At 38.6% G+C, this 18,640-nt stretch overlaps 1 protein-coding gene across 2 annotated transcripts in view; it reads left to right on the top strand.

The window, feature by feature from the left end:
* The window catches only part of EIF2AK2 (eukaryotic translation initiation factor 2 alpha kinase 2), a 1,554,704-nt gene that overhangs the window by 161,044 nt on the left and 1,375,020 nt on the right, over positions 1-18,640 (top strand). For both annotated transcript variants that reach the window (XM_044057939.1, XM_044057874.1), the window contains exon 2: positions 16,025-16,158. In XM_044057939.1, coding sequence (XP_043913874.1) covers positions 16,037-16,158 — 122 coding nt within the window. In that variant the 5' untranslated portion in view covers positions 16,025-16,036. The remainder of the gene's footprint in view (positions 1-16,024; positions 16,159-18,640) is intronic.

Raw genomic sequence — 18,640 nt, 5'->3', positions numbered from 1 at the left:
TTGAAAAAAAAAAAACAAACAAACGACCCCTTAGTGTAAGAATCTGGGACAAAGCCAGAATGTAGTGAGCAGTATAAGGAATCTAGAAACTACCATATTGGTAAAATTCAGGACATTCTGTGAAATCAGGGTGTGTTTATTTGCCTACAGCCCATAACCTTCCCAGTTTCTCACCAGTGGCATTCAACACTCCCCCCAGCAAGTTCAGCAGCACATGGCTTTCTCGTCTTTTCATGACCGGGCATGTAATATACATACGCGAACAGCAGATTCAGCTAAACAAATATACATACGTGTTGTGGCATTTTAACAGTTAAAATGAGACTTATAGAGTTAGTGACTGTTGTATCCAGCACATTTGCTAACAAAAAGGAGTTAGCAGTGCTAAACATATATATATATATAAAAGTAGTAATAATTCAAATGACCAGAGGGCACCGTGGTGTTCACTGCTGAAGTGGGCCATCCTGAAGTTATGGGTATGGTTTGGCCACTGGAATTGCTCTTATTATAATCCACCACTGGATCTGCCAAAGTAATGGAAATTACGATAGCTTTGGTGGACGCTTGCTTTTGTTGTTGAGGGCAATTGTCCTGTCCATACTTGTGTCACTGAGCAGTATCTCACTGTTTGCCATTGGATTTTGTATAGTTCAGTCAACATTCACATGCAAAAGACTACTGTTCCTACTGGTGTGATGTGATTTTTAAGGAAGGCACATGTAATCCCCTCCCCTGACTGCTGTATAAGCCAGTGTATTGGCTTGAGATTGTGCAGCAAGTCAACACTAAATTACAACATATATAGATGAAAAGTAAGCATTAAACAGTGCATAGGTCTGTGTCATTTACCGCAAATAAAATCACGTCATATAACTGATCCTCTTATTATTATGGCATAGCATTTAAGCTTCCAGGGTCATACTGCCATATTATGTACAGGCAAAGTTCAAGATGGCTAGGGGATCTATATTCAGGTCATAAATGTTTCCATATGACAGCACTGAAGGTGCAACCTAAGGATGACTTCAAAAAGTACAGAGCTTATTTTTAAAAGTATGTAGAAGGAGTGACTTGTAACCTGTACTGGATTCAGTGTGCTTCTCTTCATCTACTTGATACCCTTTATTCTCTTCTGTTTCTTAGGGCAAGGCTCTTTCCAACAGAATAAAGAGAGGTACTGAACAGAGCTGGAAAAAAGCTTGCTTGATGTGTATTGGTACAGTTTACACTAGTCAGTAGATATGACATTATTAGAATGACACAATTCAGACAGGGACACAACGTCTTTTAATTTCAGTGTAGTTAGAGCCATCTTTTTGTTGCCTTTCCAGATAACCAGTACTAGCAGTGGTCTCTGATATCTAGGCTGATCTGATGTGATCTGGCTCAGGCATCTTGTAGTTGAAGGATGTCTAGTTGGGAAATGTTTAATATCTGAATGAGTGTTATGTACACCCCTTGCAGGTTAACCCAGGTTCACTTTATAATCTCGAAATCCTGAAATATTGAATTTTAGAATCTTGAGATCATAAAGCCGAAACCTTAAAATCCCGAAACCCCAGAAGCGCGAATTTCAAAATTGCGACTCCTACACTAACCATACACCACACATATACACATACACACACCTTCCTCCCACACACACACAAACGCACACTACATACAAGCCTCCCTGCACCCCCCCATGTCGGGGGCTGTACCCCCCCCCACACCCCCCTACTTAAATATACTAACTTCAAGGTCGCACTACACAGACAAACACATGAAAACACCACCATACAAGCTACATTCCTCTTGCGCACACAAACACACATCACAGTAACGAAATACACTGACACACACTAAAGCCCCTAACCAAAACCCTTAAACATAAATACTTACCTAAACGTCCAGCTATCCATTCACACAGTGCAACACCAGAAGTGCTACTTCAACATCTCTGTACTTTGGGATTTTGAAATTCGCGCTTCTGGGGTTTTGGAGTTTTGAGCTTTCGGCTTTATAATCTTGGGATTCTGATATTCGATATTTCGGGATAATAAAGTGAACCCAGTTAACCCTTGTATCCCCTAACCAAGTCAGGCTCAAATCTACTAAAACACAGACAAGTTACTTGTAAGCATTATGGAGAGAAGATTAAGGCATGTGGCATAGAGTTTTATTGCCAGCTGAGCCAGAAGTCAATCAGGAGACTTTGTTTGAGACACTGAAGCTATGAATGGTGTATGTGACCTGTATTCCATTTTTTATTACAGATGATGATTTTATCTTGCGACCTGATTGGTGCATTCTAAAGCATTGGATACCCTTAAAAGGGGAATAATAAGGAATGATGAAGGAAAGGTGTGCCTGTGAAACAGCAATAGAGAAAATAGGAATAGAAAGGTTTGGCTTGTGAACAATGAAAAAAAAAGGACTTTAGGTTCATAGGTGTTTGCTAGGCTAATGGCCACAAGGACCTTTTTAAGCCTAGCCATGCATCCCAAATCTCTGACAAGTTCTGGTACCCTTGATAAGTTTAAGCAGGGGCCTAGGGGAGAAGCTTGATGGAATTCCCAGAGGTAGTGCTGCTGCCTAGATCACGTAGGACTAGGAAAGAGGGGGCTGAGGAGTAGAATAACCGACTTGAAATCTGATGTATGTAGCAAGGATGCAGTTTAATAAGGGAGTGGGGGAATACACAGGTAAAAAGAATAGCTTTACGCTATTGACAGGCTTCACTCCTGAGCAAGTTGGATAGGAAGTAAATTGAAGAAAGCCTTTGAGAATACTTCTGTTCAAAGTTTTTTTTTTTAACTATGATTGGAGAGGAACCAGAGTAAATTAAATAAATAAAAGAGCTATACTTGATTGCATCCTTGCCATTCTTCCACTTGAAAGTAATTAGTGCTAACACAACACAGCGCCTGTAGAAAAAATTATTTGCATGTAGGTCTTAAGAATAGCAGTCTTCATCCTTTTTTTCTACAAGTGGCTCCCCAATTGTAGCATGATTCCTCATTTAAATATACAATCCAACCCCCAGCACCCATATCCTTTCCTCGTGTTTTAATATTTATATCATTATGGTTTCATTCCCCTCATCCTTCAGTGAACAGTGTCCCATTGCTGATTTCTGTCCATTAACTAAATTCTTCAAAAAATAGTGTGCAGTCAACTCCTGGAATTTTCATTCTTTGCCAACATGATTTCAGATGAAGCTTTAGCAGATTAACAGTAATTTTCTCTTGTTGCTAGTACGTTATTTTCAGGATTTCTTTTGGGAGCTCTTTGTTGATTTAAAAAGCATTTTGTCACTGGCTACTGCTTAGTGTCCTAACCAATACGGGCTTAAGGGATAGAATGGTAAAGTGGTTTTAAAACTACTTGACGTATCAGACCTCTCAGGTTATCTATAACTGACTCCTCAGATACTAGCTTTCTGAAGACCATAGTCTTTCAGGGTCAGTCTTTGGTCCTGTTTTATTTTCCTGTTTATTAACAATCTTAACAGTGCTAAGCAATCAAACTTTATGCACATGTCATACTAGTAATTAATAATGGGATTTTTTTTCATCTCTTTCATTTTTTATCTTATTTCTTAAGCATGTGAATCGGTCTTTTGCAGATCATTTTCAGCTTTGATGCAAACCATAGGGGCATGAGTGAGTGAGTATAACAGAAAGACTGACTGACAATTTAGTATAGCATCTCAACCAGTGTGTGTTCGGGGGATGCGATGAAACAAGACTATCTGGGGAAGACCCACACAGATGTGGGAATGCATACAAAGGTCCACACAGACTGTAAACAGTGGTCGGGACTAAACCCTCTGACCCTGGAACTTTATCTTACCACTGAGCCACTGTGCTCTTCCTTGTACAAAAAGTCCTTAAGAAAGACTTTAATTACATTTGGACTTGGCTTCACTCATGAAATATGTTGATTACAACTATGATCTTTGGTACTGGTACTGCTCGTAATCTGCAAAATCCAAACCCATTAAAATAAAGGACTCCCTAAACAAATCTTCATGTTCAAATATAAAAGTACCTTTTTATGTATTTTTAGCCAATTACATCATTTAGATAGCGTACAGAAACCACACCGACATTACGATTAAGATATTAAAATTAGCTATATGTTGAGTGATCCTCTGAAGTCTGGAAGGCTTTGTTGTGTCTTTCAGCTTTTCCCGGTTAGGGGTCGCCACAGTGGAACTCAGGTCTGCTAATGATTGACAGTCGATTTTTACGTGCCGAGTTGCCAGCTCTGACGCACAACCTTCAACGAAGGTATGCCCATTCACGCATGTCTCCACACAGAAGACGCTGTAGGTGAAAATCGAACAGGACATCGTCTTACTGGGAGGCGACAACGCTACCGCAGCACCACCAGAAGTCTGGAAGGCTATAATAGTTAAATAAAGGTCACTTGGAGGCCTTGATTAGTTTAGCAATACTAAATGCATGCAAACTACAATACATAAAATATTTGGTTCATTGCTATCTCAGGTAAAAGGAGGATAGCACTGTCCTATATTGGCTAAGTTGAACTGTCTCCCAGTTACAGCCAAGGGAACTCTTCCACTATGTATTTTAACTTTCAAGATATTAAACCTCAGCACTCACAGTAGTTTATGGTTCTGAAACAAAATGAAATTCTATCACTGAGATTGCAGTGTTTTGTGAATTTCTCTTTTCTCTGAGATAATGCAACCTCAGAATTTGTATACTTAAGAAACAAGGATTGTGGCCACACCTCCCACACTTCGGGGAGTGCAGGGGCACCTTCCTTCTTGCAAAAAAGATGTTGGTGATTTTTTTAATCTTAACTGTACATTATAGCTGAGTGATTTTGACAGACTGTGATCAATATTTTGTGAATTGATTATAGTTCTTTTGGACTTTCATTAGAATGCCATTTGTAATACTTTAGCTACTGTTCATTTTTGCTATAATTTTATAGATTTTTACAGTTTTTTATGGTTGTTGGTAAGCTGATACAAGCTAAGATCCTCCAACCAGTACTTGTCTATTAATTTGGGGGGGGGTCCCCAAAATTAGCTTATGGCACTGCCACCCAGTACTCCACATCCATGCCAGGTCTACCAGCAACTAAAAACTCCCCCAGACTTACGTTGCATCCTGTTGGGTCTGGTTGTGGAACCTAAGGGCATTCTGGTAGTCTTGGCCATCCACATTTTGTTCAGATGGATTTTTTTTTTTTTTTTAATGCCCTATCCACTTTCCCCACCTGCACTCCGATGTTCACTGACCTCATCTGAGGACTTCTGTCCTCTTTGAGCCATGCCTCCCCTTAGGGAATGTCACAGTCGAATGCCCAACCTCCTAGCATGGGCTCACCCATTCCTCCCTCCCTGACAGCAGCTAAGTTGCCTGCGATGCTAACTGAGCCCAGGTTGCTTGGGCTGTAAGTTAGGCTTTCATCTCTCTATACCATGGAGCTGGCTTACTAGTACTTGTTTGTTGTATATAAATCAAATAATAAGAGTGGTGATTCAGACCCCAGTCATTTTCTTTCTTCTGTCTGAAACAATCTTCCCAGTCAACATGAGTGAATTCAAAGCTACCTCTATAATTCATTTGTTCTTTTGTCTTCCTATTTATGCTGTTTATGGGATCACCTAAGCTTCCAGGTGTCATTACTTGTATCTTTTTTTTCCTTTCTGTAATTGAATATTTCTATAACCAAGTTTTGCCATCATATGGTTAGGGCACAGTGTGTGTGCCCTAACCATATTATTACAATTATAATAAATTTTAGTGGATCATGATGTCACATGTGCTTGCATAAGGCCTAGGCATCCCTTATTAGTATTATCGTAAGTAGAAATTTGCAGGTGATAATCTCTTCATTCCTTGTTTGTGGACTGTAGAGCTGATAATTTATATATTTGGTGCTTTTCTTCCTGATTTTCACCGTGCTTTGTTAGTATCTCTTCTTTGTATCTGTTAATTACTTGGGCATTTTTAATAGATGAAGCAATTTTATCTTGGAGTTTATAGTGCTCTGAATTGAATTCTTATTTTTCAAGTATATTCATTTAATTTATGTATTTGTTTATTTTCTATTTATTAACCAGATAAGTGTCCCGATATAAGCACCCTTTTCAGGTATGACCCAGGCTAGGGGTAGATGCGTCTCTGTGGTTGTTAGAAAATTCTCTTACTTTGCACAACTTATGCTTGATTGTATCTCTTCAAGGTCCAAATAATTTATAGTCCTACTTAATTCTTCTCTTATTAGGATTGTTGTTGAAAGTAATGCACCCTTCTGCACGTACCACACTAAGTACTTAAACCAGCCTGAGAGATCTCATTTCTTCACCACAGAAATCTCAGGTCTCAGTACTATTAGGTACTCTGATAGACTATCTTAGCTACTCTGATACACTAAAATACTTGTCCCTCTAGTGAGTGTCATACAGACTCCTGATGGGAGATCTCTGCTTAGCATACCATGCTATGAATGATTCAGGACTTCTTGAACTCTTATACCTAAACAGAACCAGTGGTAAACACCCATTCTAGAAACCTAAACATATGCTGCCACATCAAAAACACCATATGGTGCAATAGATAACCTAACCCAATATATTGCCCATTTCTGGAATGGGCTACCTTACCTTACATTAGATTCCTAACCCAATATGGTGTTCATTTGTGGAATGGGCTACCCTGACCTATCAAGCAGAGTAACTTCCCTAGCAACCTTTAAAATTAGACTAAATGAATGGATGGGTGCTCACACATTTTCACTGGTGATGTGTGTTGAAAGTCTGCTTAATTGGGGATTATTGTTTGTCCCCCACTTTTGATGGGTCCTGTGTCTGTGCTTCTCAGTGGTCTTTGGCAGTAAGCTTAGGAAGAATCTATGAACAATAAATGCAGTAATAATAAATCAAAATAATATTGCAAACCATAAAACAAATGAAAACAAAATGGTAAACTTGAAATTTAGGTTCATAGGTGTGTACTAGGCTAATGGCCCTGGACCCTTTACAAGCCTAGCCCATAGGATTACCCTGGTGTTGTGCCACCTGACCTTAGTTCCCAGTGCCTCTGTCGTGTAGAGCCACTGGAGCGATCCCCAGGGTGAATTTTCGATTTCCCATCCACTCATCAAGATTTGTTTTGAAGAGGGCCAGTGAGGTGCTCTGCTTGACGTGTACGGGAAGTCTGTTCCATAGCATGGGCAGTCTCTGGGTTATGAACCTTTCCCTCCAACATGTTCTGTTGATTGTGGTAATGAGGTTGAGGTCTGTGACTACCATCAATGTGGTAATTCATGGGAACTGGGTTTTTTCCAAAGGGGATGACGACACATTTTTTTGGCATTGAGCTTTGGCCATGGTTCTGACACCAGTCGTTAGTCTCAATGAGACCTTTCTGTAGAATGTCAGCATCACTTGGGGAGTTAATAATAGCTCCCAACTTGCAGTCATCTGCAAACTTTGTCAGCCAGAGTCCCTTCGTGTTGGCCTGGACTTCAGAAAAGTAGATACTAAACAGGAGAGGACCCAGGACTGAACCCTGTGGGACTCCACTCATGACTGGTCGGCAGTCTGAGTTGGGGTCAGCTACTTTCACACTGTGGGTTCTACCTGTGAGCCATTTTACAACCCACCTAGTGATATAGGGGTTGATGCCTGGCTTGGTGAGTTTTTCTATGATTCCCGAGTGGGGAATGGTGTCAAAGGCCTTGGCCAGATCAAGGTAGGCTGTATGAACCACCTTGCCTTCATCCACAGCTCTGGTGACTGACTCAAAGAAGTTGACCAAGTTGAGCAGGCATGATCTACCCTTCACAAAACCAAACTGTGTGAGATCCAGGGTCTGTAGTTGCTCCTTCTTTGTGGAGAGGGATGACTGTAGCAGTGCGCCATTCGGTAGGGACAAAGGCTGAGGTGAAGCTGTGATTGAACAAGGCAGACAGGTGAGGTGCCAGTTCACTCTGTAGTTCATGTAGAACACAGCTATGGATATTGTCAGGTCCCGTGGAAGCTGTATTCTTGGCCTTGGACAGTGCTTTTTTAACCTGTGCAGCAGTAATACTGGGTGCCTGGCAATCTCCTGGTATTATGACTGGTCCCTTAGTGGGGGAGAGAGGGGTAAAGTTGGCACTGAATCTGTCGGCCAGTATATTGGCAATATCTGTCGACTCTGTATACGAGGTACCATTGTGCAGTAGCTCGGAGCAAATCTGGGTATTGCCATGGAGATTCATTTTATAACTATAGAAGGCCTTGTGGTTGTCTTTACTATGGTCTGAAATTCTGTTTTCATAGCTAGCTTTAGAGGATTTGATGATGGATCTCAACTTTTTGTTGAGGCTGATAAGGGAGTTTTTACAGTCTTGGGACCTTACCTTAGTCCGCATCAATTTCCTTCTTCTGTTGTAGAGTTTGTTTATGGCAGGGGACCACCAGATTGGTTTCTTTTTTTGGAGGAGAGCGTCTTGGTTCTATTGGGTATGGTGAGATCCATGCATTTGTGTACGTTTTCGTACAGTGCATTGGTGTATGTTTTGGCGGTCATGCAACTGATCTCCATTTGCATGGGTGCAGTGAAGTTAGCCACCTCTGTTTTTAGGTGACCATAGTTTGCTTTGGAGAAGTTTTTCATGGTGGTTACCTTTGCCGGGGTGGGGTCGGGGGGATGTGGATTTCCAAGGTGATTAGTTTGTGGTCGGATCTAACCAGGGAGGAGTTGACTATTGGTGTATAGCGATGGTCGCACATATTAGTAAACTATATACATAAGTATAAATAAGGAAGTAAATAGTACTTTCTAATAAAGTAGACTATTGTACAATACATGATGATAACTCTAAGTGTAATAATTCTAATTTTTTGTTTACTATCAAGTTGAAAGAAACTGGGAGCATAGCTTCCTGTATGCTGCTTAAAAATGGGCAGTGGCCAGTAGGGCCAGCTCAGTCAACAAACTATAAATCAATTAAGTAATATAATTAGCAGTCCCATTGTTTAATACTTTAGGTATTTATTTAACTTGGTGTACTATTTGATAACCTAATATGAGTTATTCTGTGATGTTTTGTTTCTGGTTACTATTTATTGCAATTTTTAACAATGTTTTTGTTTATTGTTTTTATTTTAATGTACTTTTATTTGTTGTGTGCAGTGAAAATTGGAATGACAAGAGTGGCTAACTTGGTTAGAAAAGGGCAGAGATAAAGGTGTGAAAGACAAAAGACCTTCCAGTCTGTTTCCTATTTTTGTACTAGGTATCAAAGCAGTTATAATTATAACTAATATAAATATATAATAAATAGTATTATTTGAGGGAACATGGGCAAAATTTTTGGATAGGCTTATTAGGGCCTCCGGGCCAATAGCCTAGTATCATCCTATGAACCTATAAAAAAGGGAATCACTTAAAATAATTGTTAAACAAATGGTACATGGCAGTGAGTTGCTTTAGTCTGTGCTGGTGATACAGAATTAAATTTGCTGTTGCCCAAGTCAGATGTATATGTAATGTTAGATTGTTTTTATATAGTAGCTTGTTTTGTTTGTTATAATTGGAGGAGTTGCACATTCTACTCCTGTACATTGGGGATTTTTAATCATCTTCTTATGACGTTTGTGCAACACCAGTAATTGTTTAAGATGTTTCTGGTCAGCTGTATTAATTTCTACTGGACTCAAGATATTAAAGAAAATTTTGTCATAATTCCACTGTTCAGTATAAATCAACTTGTTGAATTTCAGTTGAATTTCAGTGTAGAATTTATTAATGGAGGTCAGTCGTAAAGTGTGAGCTCTCATGCCCAGAATAGGAAATGTACACATCGCGCACTTTGGAATTTGTTTTTAACATTAATGAAACTCTGTGTGGAGCATTTTCATCAAAGATTTCCATGTTATTGAAATAGACAGCATATGAGGTACTGCTAGCACTTGTTTTTGCATTTTATTATCAAAGCTATTTTAATCTCGTTTTTTTGAGACATTTCCTGTGGTACTTATCTTTAAGATATTTCAAGTGTATTACTGCACAGTAAAGTACAAGAAGATAGTTGGGTGCAAGAAGAGAGTGATGCTATATTTGTCTTATGGTTATGAAAAGTGGATTGAAGGATTTGTGCTGTGCTTTAAGATTTAAGAGATAATGATTTAAGCAGTGTTTTATGCACTGCTAGTGCAGGCAGTATTTCTTGGAAATATTGATTTTAATAAGGCTAATGCAAGTATTTTTGTTGCTGTGTAAACTGTCCAAAAAAAATTATTTGATGATTAACTTTTTGTAATTTATGAAGTTATTGGGCAATGTATGGTATAAATAATAGGAAAAAAGAAGGAAGAACCAACATTAAAAAAATGCATATTGCAGTTCCTTGTTGTATTACAGTTATGGTCACATTTCTATATGAGGGGTATACTGTTGTTAAAGTGCATTGTTTGTAGATTAATATATTTGTGGTTAAAATGTTTATGAAGTTTAGTTCTGCTGAAGTTTAGATGTGGTTTTAAAATGATAACAGTTAAAGTGTATAATATTTTCCAAGCAGTCTAATATGTTTGGTGACACTGGTAAAAAAACAAAGTTTATAGTAGTAGTTTTAGTATAAGATGCCACAGTAAGAAAGGTGTTGGCCGTGATCATGTATGATATTTTAGATGAATTCCTGTAGCATGTAGTAGTAATTGTAGAGAGTCAATGCCTTGTTTATTCCATCACTTGAGTATTTTTCACGATGGTTGGGATATATGTATATTTTTGTTGTTGGACTGCACTTGTCCAGTGGTTCCACTGTTTTCACCCAATTTGCTCATTCTTTCTATTGGGGGTGAAAGGCAAGCATCCCTTGGCTGACTAAAAGTCTTATGACCCATTTATTGTTGCCCAAGATAGGACAGTTTTCAGGTGTGAAAAAGCAGTCTTCCCTCCTCTGGAGCCCCCTCTTTGCAGGGTGTTTTCGGTTTCTGCTAAATGCTGTGCACTGAAGGAAGCCTGTCTCCCCATGTTAATTTTCTCAGTCAGTGCAGGTGCAGAAGGACATCATGCAGTCAGTGCAGGTGCAGAAGGACATCATGCAGTCAGTGCAGGTGCAGAAGGACATCATGCAGTCAGTGCAGGTGCAGAAGGACATCATGCAGTCAGTGCAGGTGCAGAAGGACATCATGCAGTCAGTGGATCATTGCTACATGGGTGCAAAACCCAGTGCTTCCCTTAGACTAAAAAACTTTTTTGTTTGGATTTTTAAATGTATCTGAAGAAGTTTTTGGTATACAAAAACAAAAGCGCTTATACTTTTAAGGATTAAAGCTGGTTTTACAAAAAAGCTTTTATGTTGGACGTCTGTTAAGTAAAAACAAATTAGGACAACACAAAAGGCTCAGATGCAAAAAACTTTACTAGTGTACACCAGGAGGCAAAATATTATACAATACAAGTATAGAGTTTTGTCTGGCATGAATCAGGAAGTGTTTTTTATTTTATAATTATACATTCAAGCTGTGCCCACCTTACTGACGTGGTTAGTCACAGGGCACCTACATCACTATAGTCTACAATATTTTATTTATAAGAAAAAGCTGATGTTATACTTTTAAAAAGTTTTTCCATGAGAATAATACAGCCTTGCAAAGCACCTGGTCAGTTATAATGTATTTTTGTAAATGTTATTTTTTTAAGGTTTTAGTCCTGCTCGAATACAATAGTCAGTTTAGTCTTGTAATATACTTTTTTGTTTTTTTCGCAACATTACTTTTAGCAGCTGTGCTTTATTTCTGATAACATTTGTAAGGCCAACCATCTCAGAGGAAGGAAGAAAGATTTTTAATGCTCTATACATTTATTTTTTTGACCCAGCAGATAATCATTAGTGAAAAACATAAGCTTGCTGAGCTGGCTACTGCCAGGGTCAGAGTTTAAACACACTGCAGCTCCAAAGCTTTAAGCAATTACATGTAAGATCATTCTTACTGCCATATTGTAAAATAGAATAAAATGCATTACATACTATTTGCTTTTAACCTAGCACTTTATATATGTTCAAATACATATTTTTTTAACAACGTCTCATTCTCCGTGGTGCTGTGGACTTTGTTTTTTTTATAGTTACATTCCAGACTGAGCTTTGATCTTTTCACTGGAGTACACAGACGCTTCAGAAGTTGCTGAACTGCATTTTGCAGTGGTATGGAATTTAAACTTATCCTATTTGTGTAATCTGTATCTTTACTGTTTCCTGTATTTTCTTATATGATTACACATAAGAGGTTATTTAGCGTGTGATCATTACTTGTTAGATCTTCCTTTCGCCTTGACTCCTCTCTTTGACTGCTGAATTCTTTTCTGTCCTCAAAATCATTTTTTAGGTATCTCTATTACTTACTGTGAGACAAAATCTCTATCATGACCAATAGGTAGTGTTTTGCTGGGAAGATGGCGTTTTGTCTGGGTCCTAATGTAACACAGGAGGTGTGAGGTCCCTCAGAAAAGAACTACCAGATAAATGTTCTAGAGGCTAGGCTTGCCCTGTAATTCTTCTTTCTCTTGAAGGCATAATTAAAATTATGCCTTTTTAACTAAGGTGTGACAAGCTGCTGCTTGATATTTTAAAAGATAGGGGCTGGAGCACCATATCTTTTTCCCTAAAGGAAACCTCTGATGGCCTTTTGTTGGACTCTGAATTGTGAGATTTATCTCCTGATATTTATATATCCTGATGAAATCTGTATGTTGTTGGATGCCTTTAGTCAGAACCCAACATTTTCTGTAGCTTTTCATATTTGTTCCAAGGATGCTGAAGAAATTTATCACAACTGGGGTCTTCCTCAGGTAGGCTTGTTTTGCTGATGAGGACAGTGCCTTAGTGCCTGATTCTTTTTGGTCCATTAGAATCGGAGAAAGTGGATGTTTTCTCTGTCTTGGATCAGCCTTCATCCTTCTACATTCCCTGTTTTCCCATTTAGTGGCCATTGTCATAGAGGGCAGATGAATAATAATTCTAGTCATCCAATTGTTGCCTCATTAGACTTTGTCCAAGTTCTGTAGTCTAGGACCAGAAAACATCTGTAGCAGATCCACAAGTTTTTTATTCAAAACTCATCTCTCAAGCATTGTCAGTAAAGTCCTGTAGGTCATTATGAACCTAAAAGGCAGACAACAGCACAAAAACAGAAGAACCAAGTAAAGTAAGTGCAGACAGAGCTGTAAAATGGAATAAATTTATCATCAGTTGTTAAGCTCTTTGTCTATAAAACAACAACATAGACTACTACAAAACTGAAGAGTCAACCCACCAAACTCTCATTGTAAATAACAACTCAAGTTTGTGTCACAAAATCAATCTCTGTACTTAAAGAAAAAGTGCTGAAGAATGACTACATTACCAATAAATGTTTATTAAAATGTACTTTAAAGTACTTAAAATACGTAAGTAATTCATCATCATCTATACCCATAATATCATATAGCAGTATAATTTTCCAAAATTTATAAAATTAATCTTTTAATGTAATACTTCATAAAACATGCATAAACAGATCTAAACACTGGAAAAATATTATAGTTTAGCTGCTCTTATTTTTAGCACTAAATTAATAGAAATTGTTTCATTGATACCAGGTCTGTTATATTAAGTCGAAGCTGCCACATTAATTATTTGTACTCAAGCATGTTTCCTGTGCCCCACCACTTGGATTATGTAGTAGCACTTCCAGAATACAGAAACAAAACTTTCCAAAGTTGTTACAGAAAGTTTAAAGTGCATTGTTGTGCATTGTTGTTACGGAAACTTGTATGTCACATACATGTTTATAAATTCTCTTCCTAAATTGATGTTTTGTCTTACCCACGTAAAAGGGGGCAGGTTAAGCACTTAGCTAAATAAACCACACCAGCAGTACCACTTTTACCAGAACCAAAATGAACAACACTCCCAAGGTCATTTTGAAAGTTAATTATTTCATCCAATAAAATATAGGAACACTGGTTACAGGCACCACATCTTTTGTACCTCTGAAATTATCTTTATTAACGTTGTTTGCAGTCTTATTGGACTCAAATATTTGTCACCAGTCTTAAAAACAAAATGTGGTGAATCACCAAGTATTTCTATAAATCTCTCATTGGTTATAGCTAATAGAGAAAATGTAGCTGTTTCAGTAAGTGATGGCTTCTGGTTAACCCTGACAGGCTTGGAGAAGTGCCAGCAATACAGGCTGAGGCAGGGAGAGTATCAGTGGTGAGAGTGGCCCTCCCCTGCATTCCCTTTGGGCTGGTAGGCTGAAAGGACAGGGCTAGTGAAGCTGTATAGTTCTCAGATGGCCAAAGAGTATTAAACAACCTTTATTGTGGCCACGGTGGTGCAGCGGTTAGCGTTGCCACCTCACAGCAAGAAGTTTTCCGGTTCGATTCTCGGCTGGGCTGCCTTTTGTGCATGCCTGTGGTCACGTGGGTTTCCTCCGGGTGCTCCGGTTTCCTCCCACATCCCAAAGACATGCAGTAGGTGGATTGGACACTCTAAATTGGCCCTAGGTGTGTGTGTGTGTGTGTGTGTGTGTGTGTGTGTGTGTGTGTGTGTGTGTGTGTGTGTGTGTGTGTGTGCCTTCTGTGGAAGGTTGGGCACTGGGCTGGCAACTGACACTGTAAAACTCCACTGCCAATCATGAGCGGACAGATGATCCGCTGTGGCGACCCCTAACCGGGAAAAGCCAGAAGAAGAAAATTGCCTGTTTGGGTATGTCCCTCAAGTGGTAAATGAATTGTCACTGCTGGGAAATAAATAGGTTAAAGCTAATAGGAAGGTGTGGGATGAGAAGGTAGAAAAAATACGTATTCCAATCTAAGCTGGTGACAGAATTCATCTTGAATTATGCCTTTTCTTTCAGGAGGGTCATACTGTATGCTTTTGTGAAGGATGAATGCATCACCTTGGTATTCATGAATAACTTTCCTTCTTGTTTTTTACAGTAAAGTTCTTAAGTGCAACTCACCAGCAGTTTGTTACTGAATACATTTCACTTACCATGAGGTCTGTTAGCTTGTTTACAGAACTGATAAAAGACAGTCTATTAGAAAGCTTGCTATCTTGTTTTAGGAATGATTCCACAGCAGTCATTTATGCTGTGGTTACTTGGTCAGTGGTCCACACCTTCACAAGGCATTAGTTTGGACCTCCATACCTTTATTCTTGAGACAAAATCGTGCTTTGGGAAAGTAGAAGTTTTCCATTACATGTTGTTTTGAATAACCTTTTTCTTTTGATAATCTCCTTCTCCTCTTCATTGTTTATTGTATTGCTTGATAATCCTCTTCTCGGTTGGAACCACTCCACAAGTCTTCTTGAATTAGAATGTGTCTTGAGATTTGGAATAAACATATCTGAATGGGATTTCTGTTTCGCTGCCATGCATCTCACCTTTTTATGCAGCTGCACTGAGGAGAGTTTGTAGTTTATATACTTTGTAGCTATGTGATATGTATGAAGTAATATTTCCTCCGTTATATTTTTTTACGCTTTTTCTTTAGCCAGGGTTCAGTTTTGACAGCAGAGCAGAATTACATGCAGAGGTGGTGAGTACATCCATTTTAATCATGAACAAAAATTGTAACATGGACCTTAAGGAACATCACTTCCATGAATACCAGCACTCATTTTTAATCACAAAGGATAATTCGAGTAGCTAGACCAACTCTCTAGGCTCTTCAAAAATATTCAGATAATGATAATATGAATATTGAAAAGATTTACATCATGACAGATGATTGCCACCAGCTTTCCAGTACAAATATACCCATACACACATTAAGAAAATCAAGTGCAGTGGACAAGTAATGTGTTTATTTTCAGTTCTTCACTTCTTCACATTTGTAACAATTGTTATTGAAGATGAACAACAATGCAAGTTAGCATTTAGTTTTCACAGATATGTTTCCAGCTGTAAATGGGAGTAGTTGTCAGTGACTTGTCTGGATGAGATGCATTTATGTTAAATTTTTTAAATAGCATTTTGTAATGTTCATCTATGTTTATTGCATTTTAGGCTGCTTGTGAAATGGCTTCTGCTTCTAATGTGGAACGAAACTTCATTGTGGAGCTTCGTGAGTACTGTGATAAACAGTCATTAAATTTCGATATCAAGCAAGTATCACAGAGTGGTCCACCGCATAACCCTACGTAAGTTTAAACTACCTTTCTGCATTTGCAGTATATGTATTTACAGAAAAAAAACATGCAGTTTGTTTTGCTTGAAGCTTTAGAGTTTTTTCTTTCCTTCTTTTTCATTTTCATTCATTAACCAGATAGACGGACTATAAACAAGACCCTTTTCAGCTGCAGTCCAGGCCATACTACATTTACATGGTTTACAGTTTAAATCATCCATCCATCTATCACCCTTTTTTCCCATTTTTGCTCATGGGGTTAGGGTGCCACTTCAACACTGACAATCGTCTAGAGCCAGTGTTCTCACTACTGGGTGGTTAGTTCCATTGCTGCTGTTGTTCTGTCCCATACATATGTACACACATAAACATCTCTAGCCAATTTAGTGTCCAGTCCACCATCTACATATTTTTGGAATATGGGAAGAAACTGGAGCACCGGGAGAAAACCCACAAAAACACAGGTGGTACAGGCAGACTCCACAAAGAGGGCACCCTTCCAGGAATTGAACTGGAGCCCTTCTTGCTGTGAGTGACAAAGCTACCTTCTATGCCCATGTGCCACCCCATACAGTTTAAGTAATGTACAGTATTAATGCAATAAGTTGACAAGTTGCATGCGGTCAAGTTATATTCTGTTACATATGCGGGTGTAGAATTCAAAATGTCCAAGAAAGAGGAACTTGATAACCAGGAGATACAGGCTTGAAGTTAATATGAAGCTTTACAGTGAAGAATCCGTAGTAAGTTCATCTACGTCTATTACTGTGATAATATAAATGAACTAAAGTGCAAAATATAAGCTGCCACAAAACTAGTGATTGTGGAAGTGATTGTAAAGTACATAAAGTTTGGTACGGGTGAGAATGATGGACTGAGGAGTTGAGGGTGAGTAGCAGAGGACAGTGAGGAGAGATATGCTAACTGGATCATGCTGGTCAGCAGTGAGGGGAATGAAGAGATAAAAACCCAATTCGAGGGGTCCTTTTCAAGTCAATGAAGAGGCCTAAGGCTGTTAGCCCATTATCTAAAGACACACACACACACACACACACACACACACACACACACACACACACACACATATATTAGTATACTCCGTTGCAGAGTATAGAGCAGTAGGAGTATTATGGCCTTTTTTAGAATCCATATTGGAAGTCTCATAGTAAACCTAATTAATCCTGAATACAGCATTGGCATCTAGGAACAAAATCCAAACTATAAACCAATTTGCTCTTCTTGTCCTGACACGTACAATTTTGGAGTGATTGAGTGGCCCCAAAACGTGTTGGATAGATTAGATAGGAAAACATGAAGGATAATTCATGCTCACCAAATGATTTATAAAAATCAGTGCATACCAATATTATATATTCCCCTTTTTGAAGGAGGGATGGGCATCCTTGAAATTGATTACATGTATAGATCTGCAATCATGGGACTCGACACATATCTGCTGACCTCACAAGACCCAAACTTAGTGAAAGTTTTGAAACACGAGGAGAATAAAACTAAGATGACTTCTCTGCTTAGGCTAGCAGAAGCATATCGGCGTCAAGCAGGAATGGGAATCAAACCACAAATAGATAAAAATCAGGCAACAACTGAATGTGCCAAAAAGCAAAAGAAAGAATATTAGGTGAAGGACCAGCTGAGAAGGCAAGAAATGTGGAAAATGCATAAATATAGTTGCAAGTATAGAAAACCTCTGGAAGTATCTCCTGTTGATCAGGAACGAATGTAGGAATGGTTAAGGAGTGGTGAATTTAAACCAAAAGATGAATAGGTTAATATTGGTGGCCCAAGATAGTGGGCTATGTACATGTTGGTTTACAAAGTCTATTGAGCATGTGGGAGAAACGGACATGTATGTTTTATAAAACAGAATTGGAAACAGTTGCACACTTCGTTGCTGGTTGCGACATACTAATGGCAGAAGGACTGTATACTGAGTGGCATAATATTGTGGCAAGACGTTTGCACTGGGGATTGTGGAAAACTTATGGTACTGAAGTGGCTGAAAAACACTGGTAACATAAGCCACAAAGCATCATATAAAATGATGCTTTGTCGACACCACATGGGATCATCCATTGCCAACAGTTCAAAAGATAGATGCTAGAAAAACAGATATAGTGGTCCAAGAAAGGAATACAAACATAGCATTGATCATTGAAATCACGACACCCGTACAGAGAGACACAAAATCATAAAATATCAGGATTTGCAGACAGAAACGAGAGCAATGTGGAAGAAAGATACCCAGATAGTTCCAATAGCAGTACGTAGTAGTAGTAGGAGCAATGGGTCTTCTAAAAAAGAATCTACACTCATACTTACATATGCTACCAATACATGTAACACCATCCGAATTGCAGAAGGAATCATTACTGGATACATTGTGGGTGCTGCGAAGTGCAGTTTTGCCTGACATAAAATATTGAAACAATACTAATTTCATGAAATTTAATCGTACTTTGACTTAGGAATGGGAT

The sequence above is a fragment of the Protopterus annectens genome, chromosome 1.part0 (assembly GCF_019279795.1).
Source record: "Protopterus annectens isolate FY-2018-M chromosome 1.part0, PAN1.0, whole genome shotgun sequence".
In the NCBI taxonomy this organism is placed as follows: domain Eukaryota; kingdom Metazoa; phylum Chordata; order Ceratodontiformes; family Protopteridae; genus Protopterus; species Protopterus annectens.
This window is presented reverse-complemented; position numbering and strand designations above follow the sequence as displayed.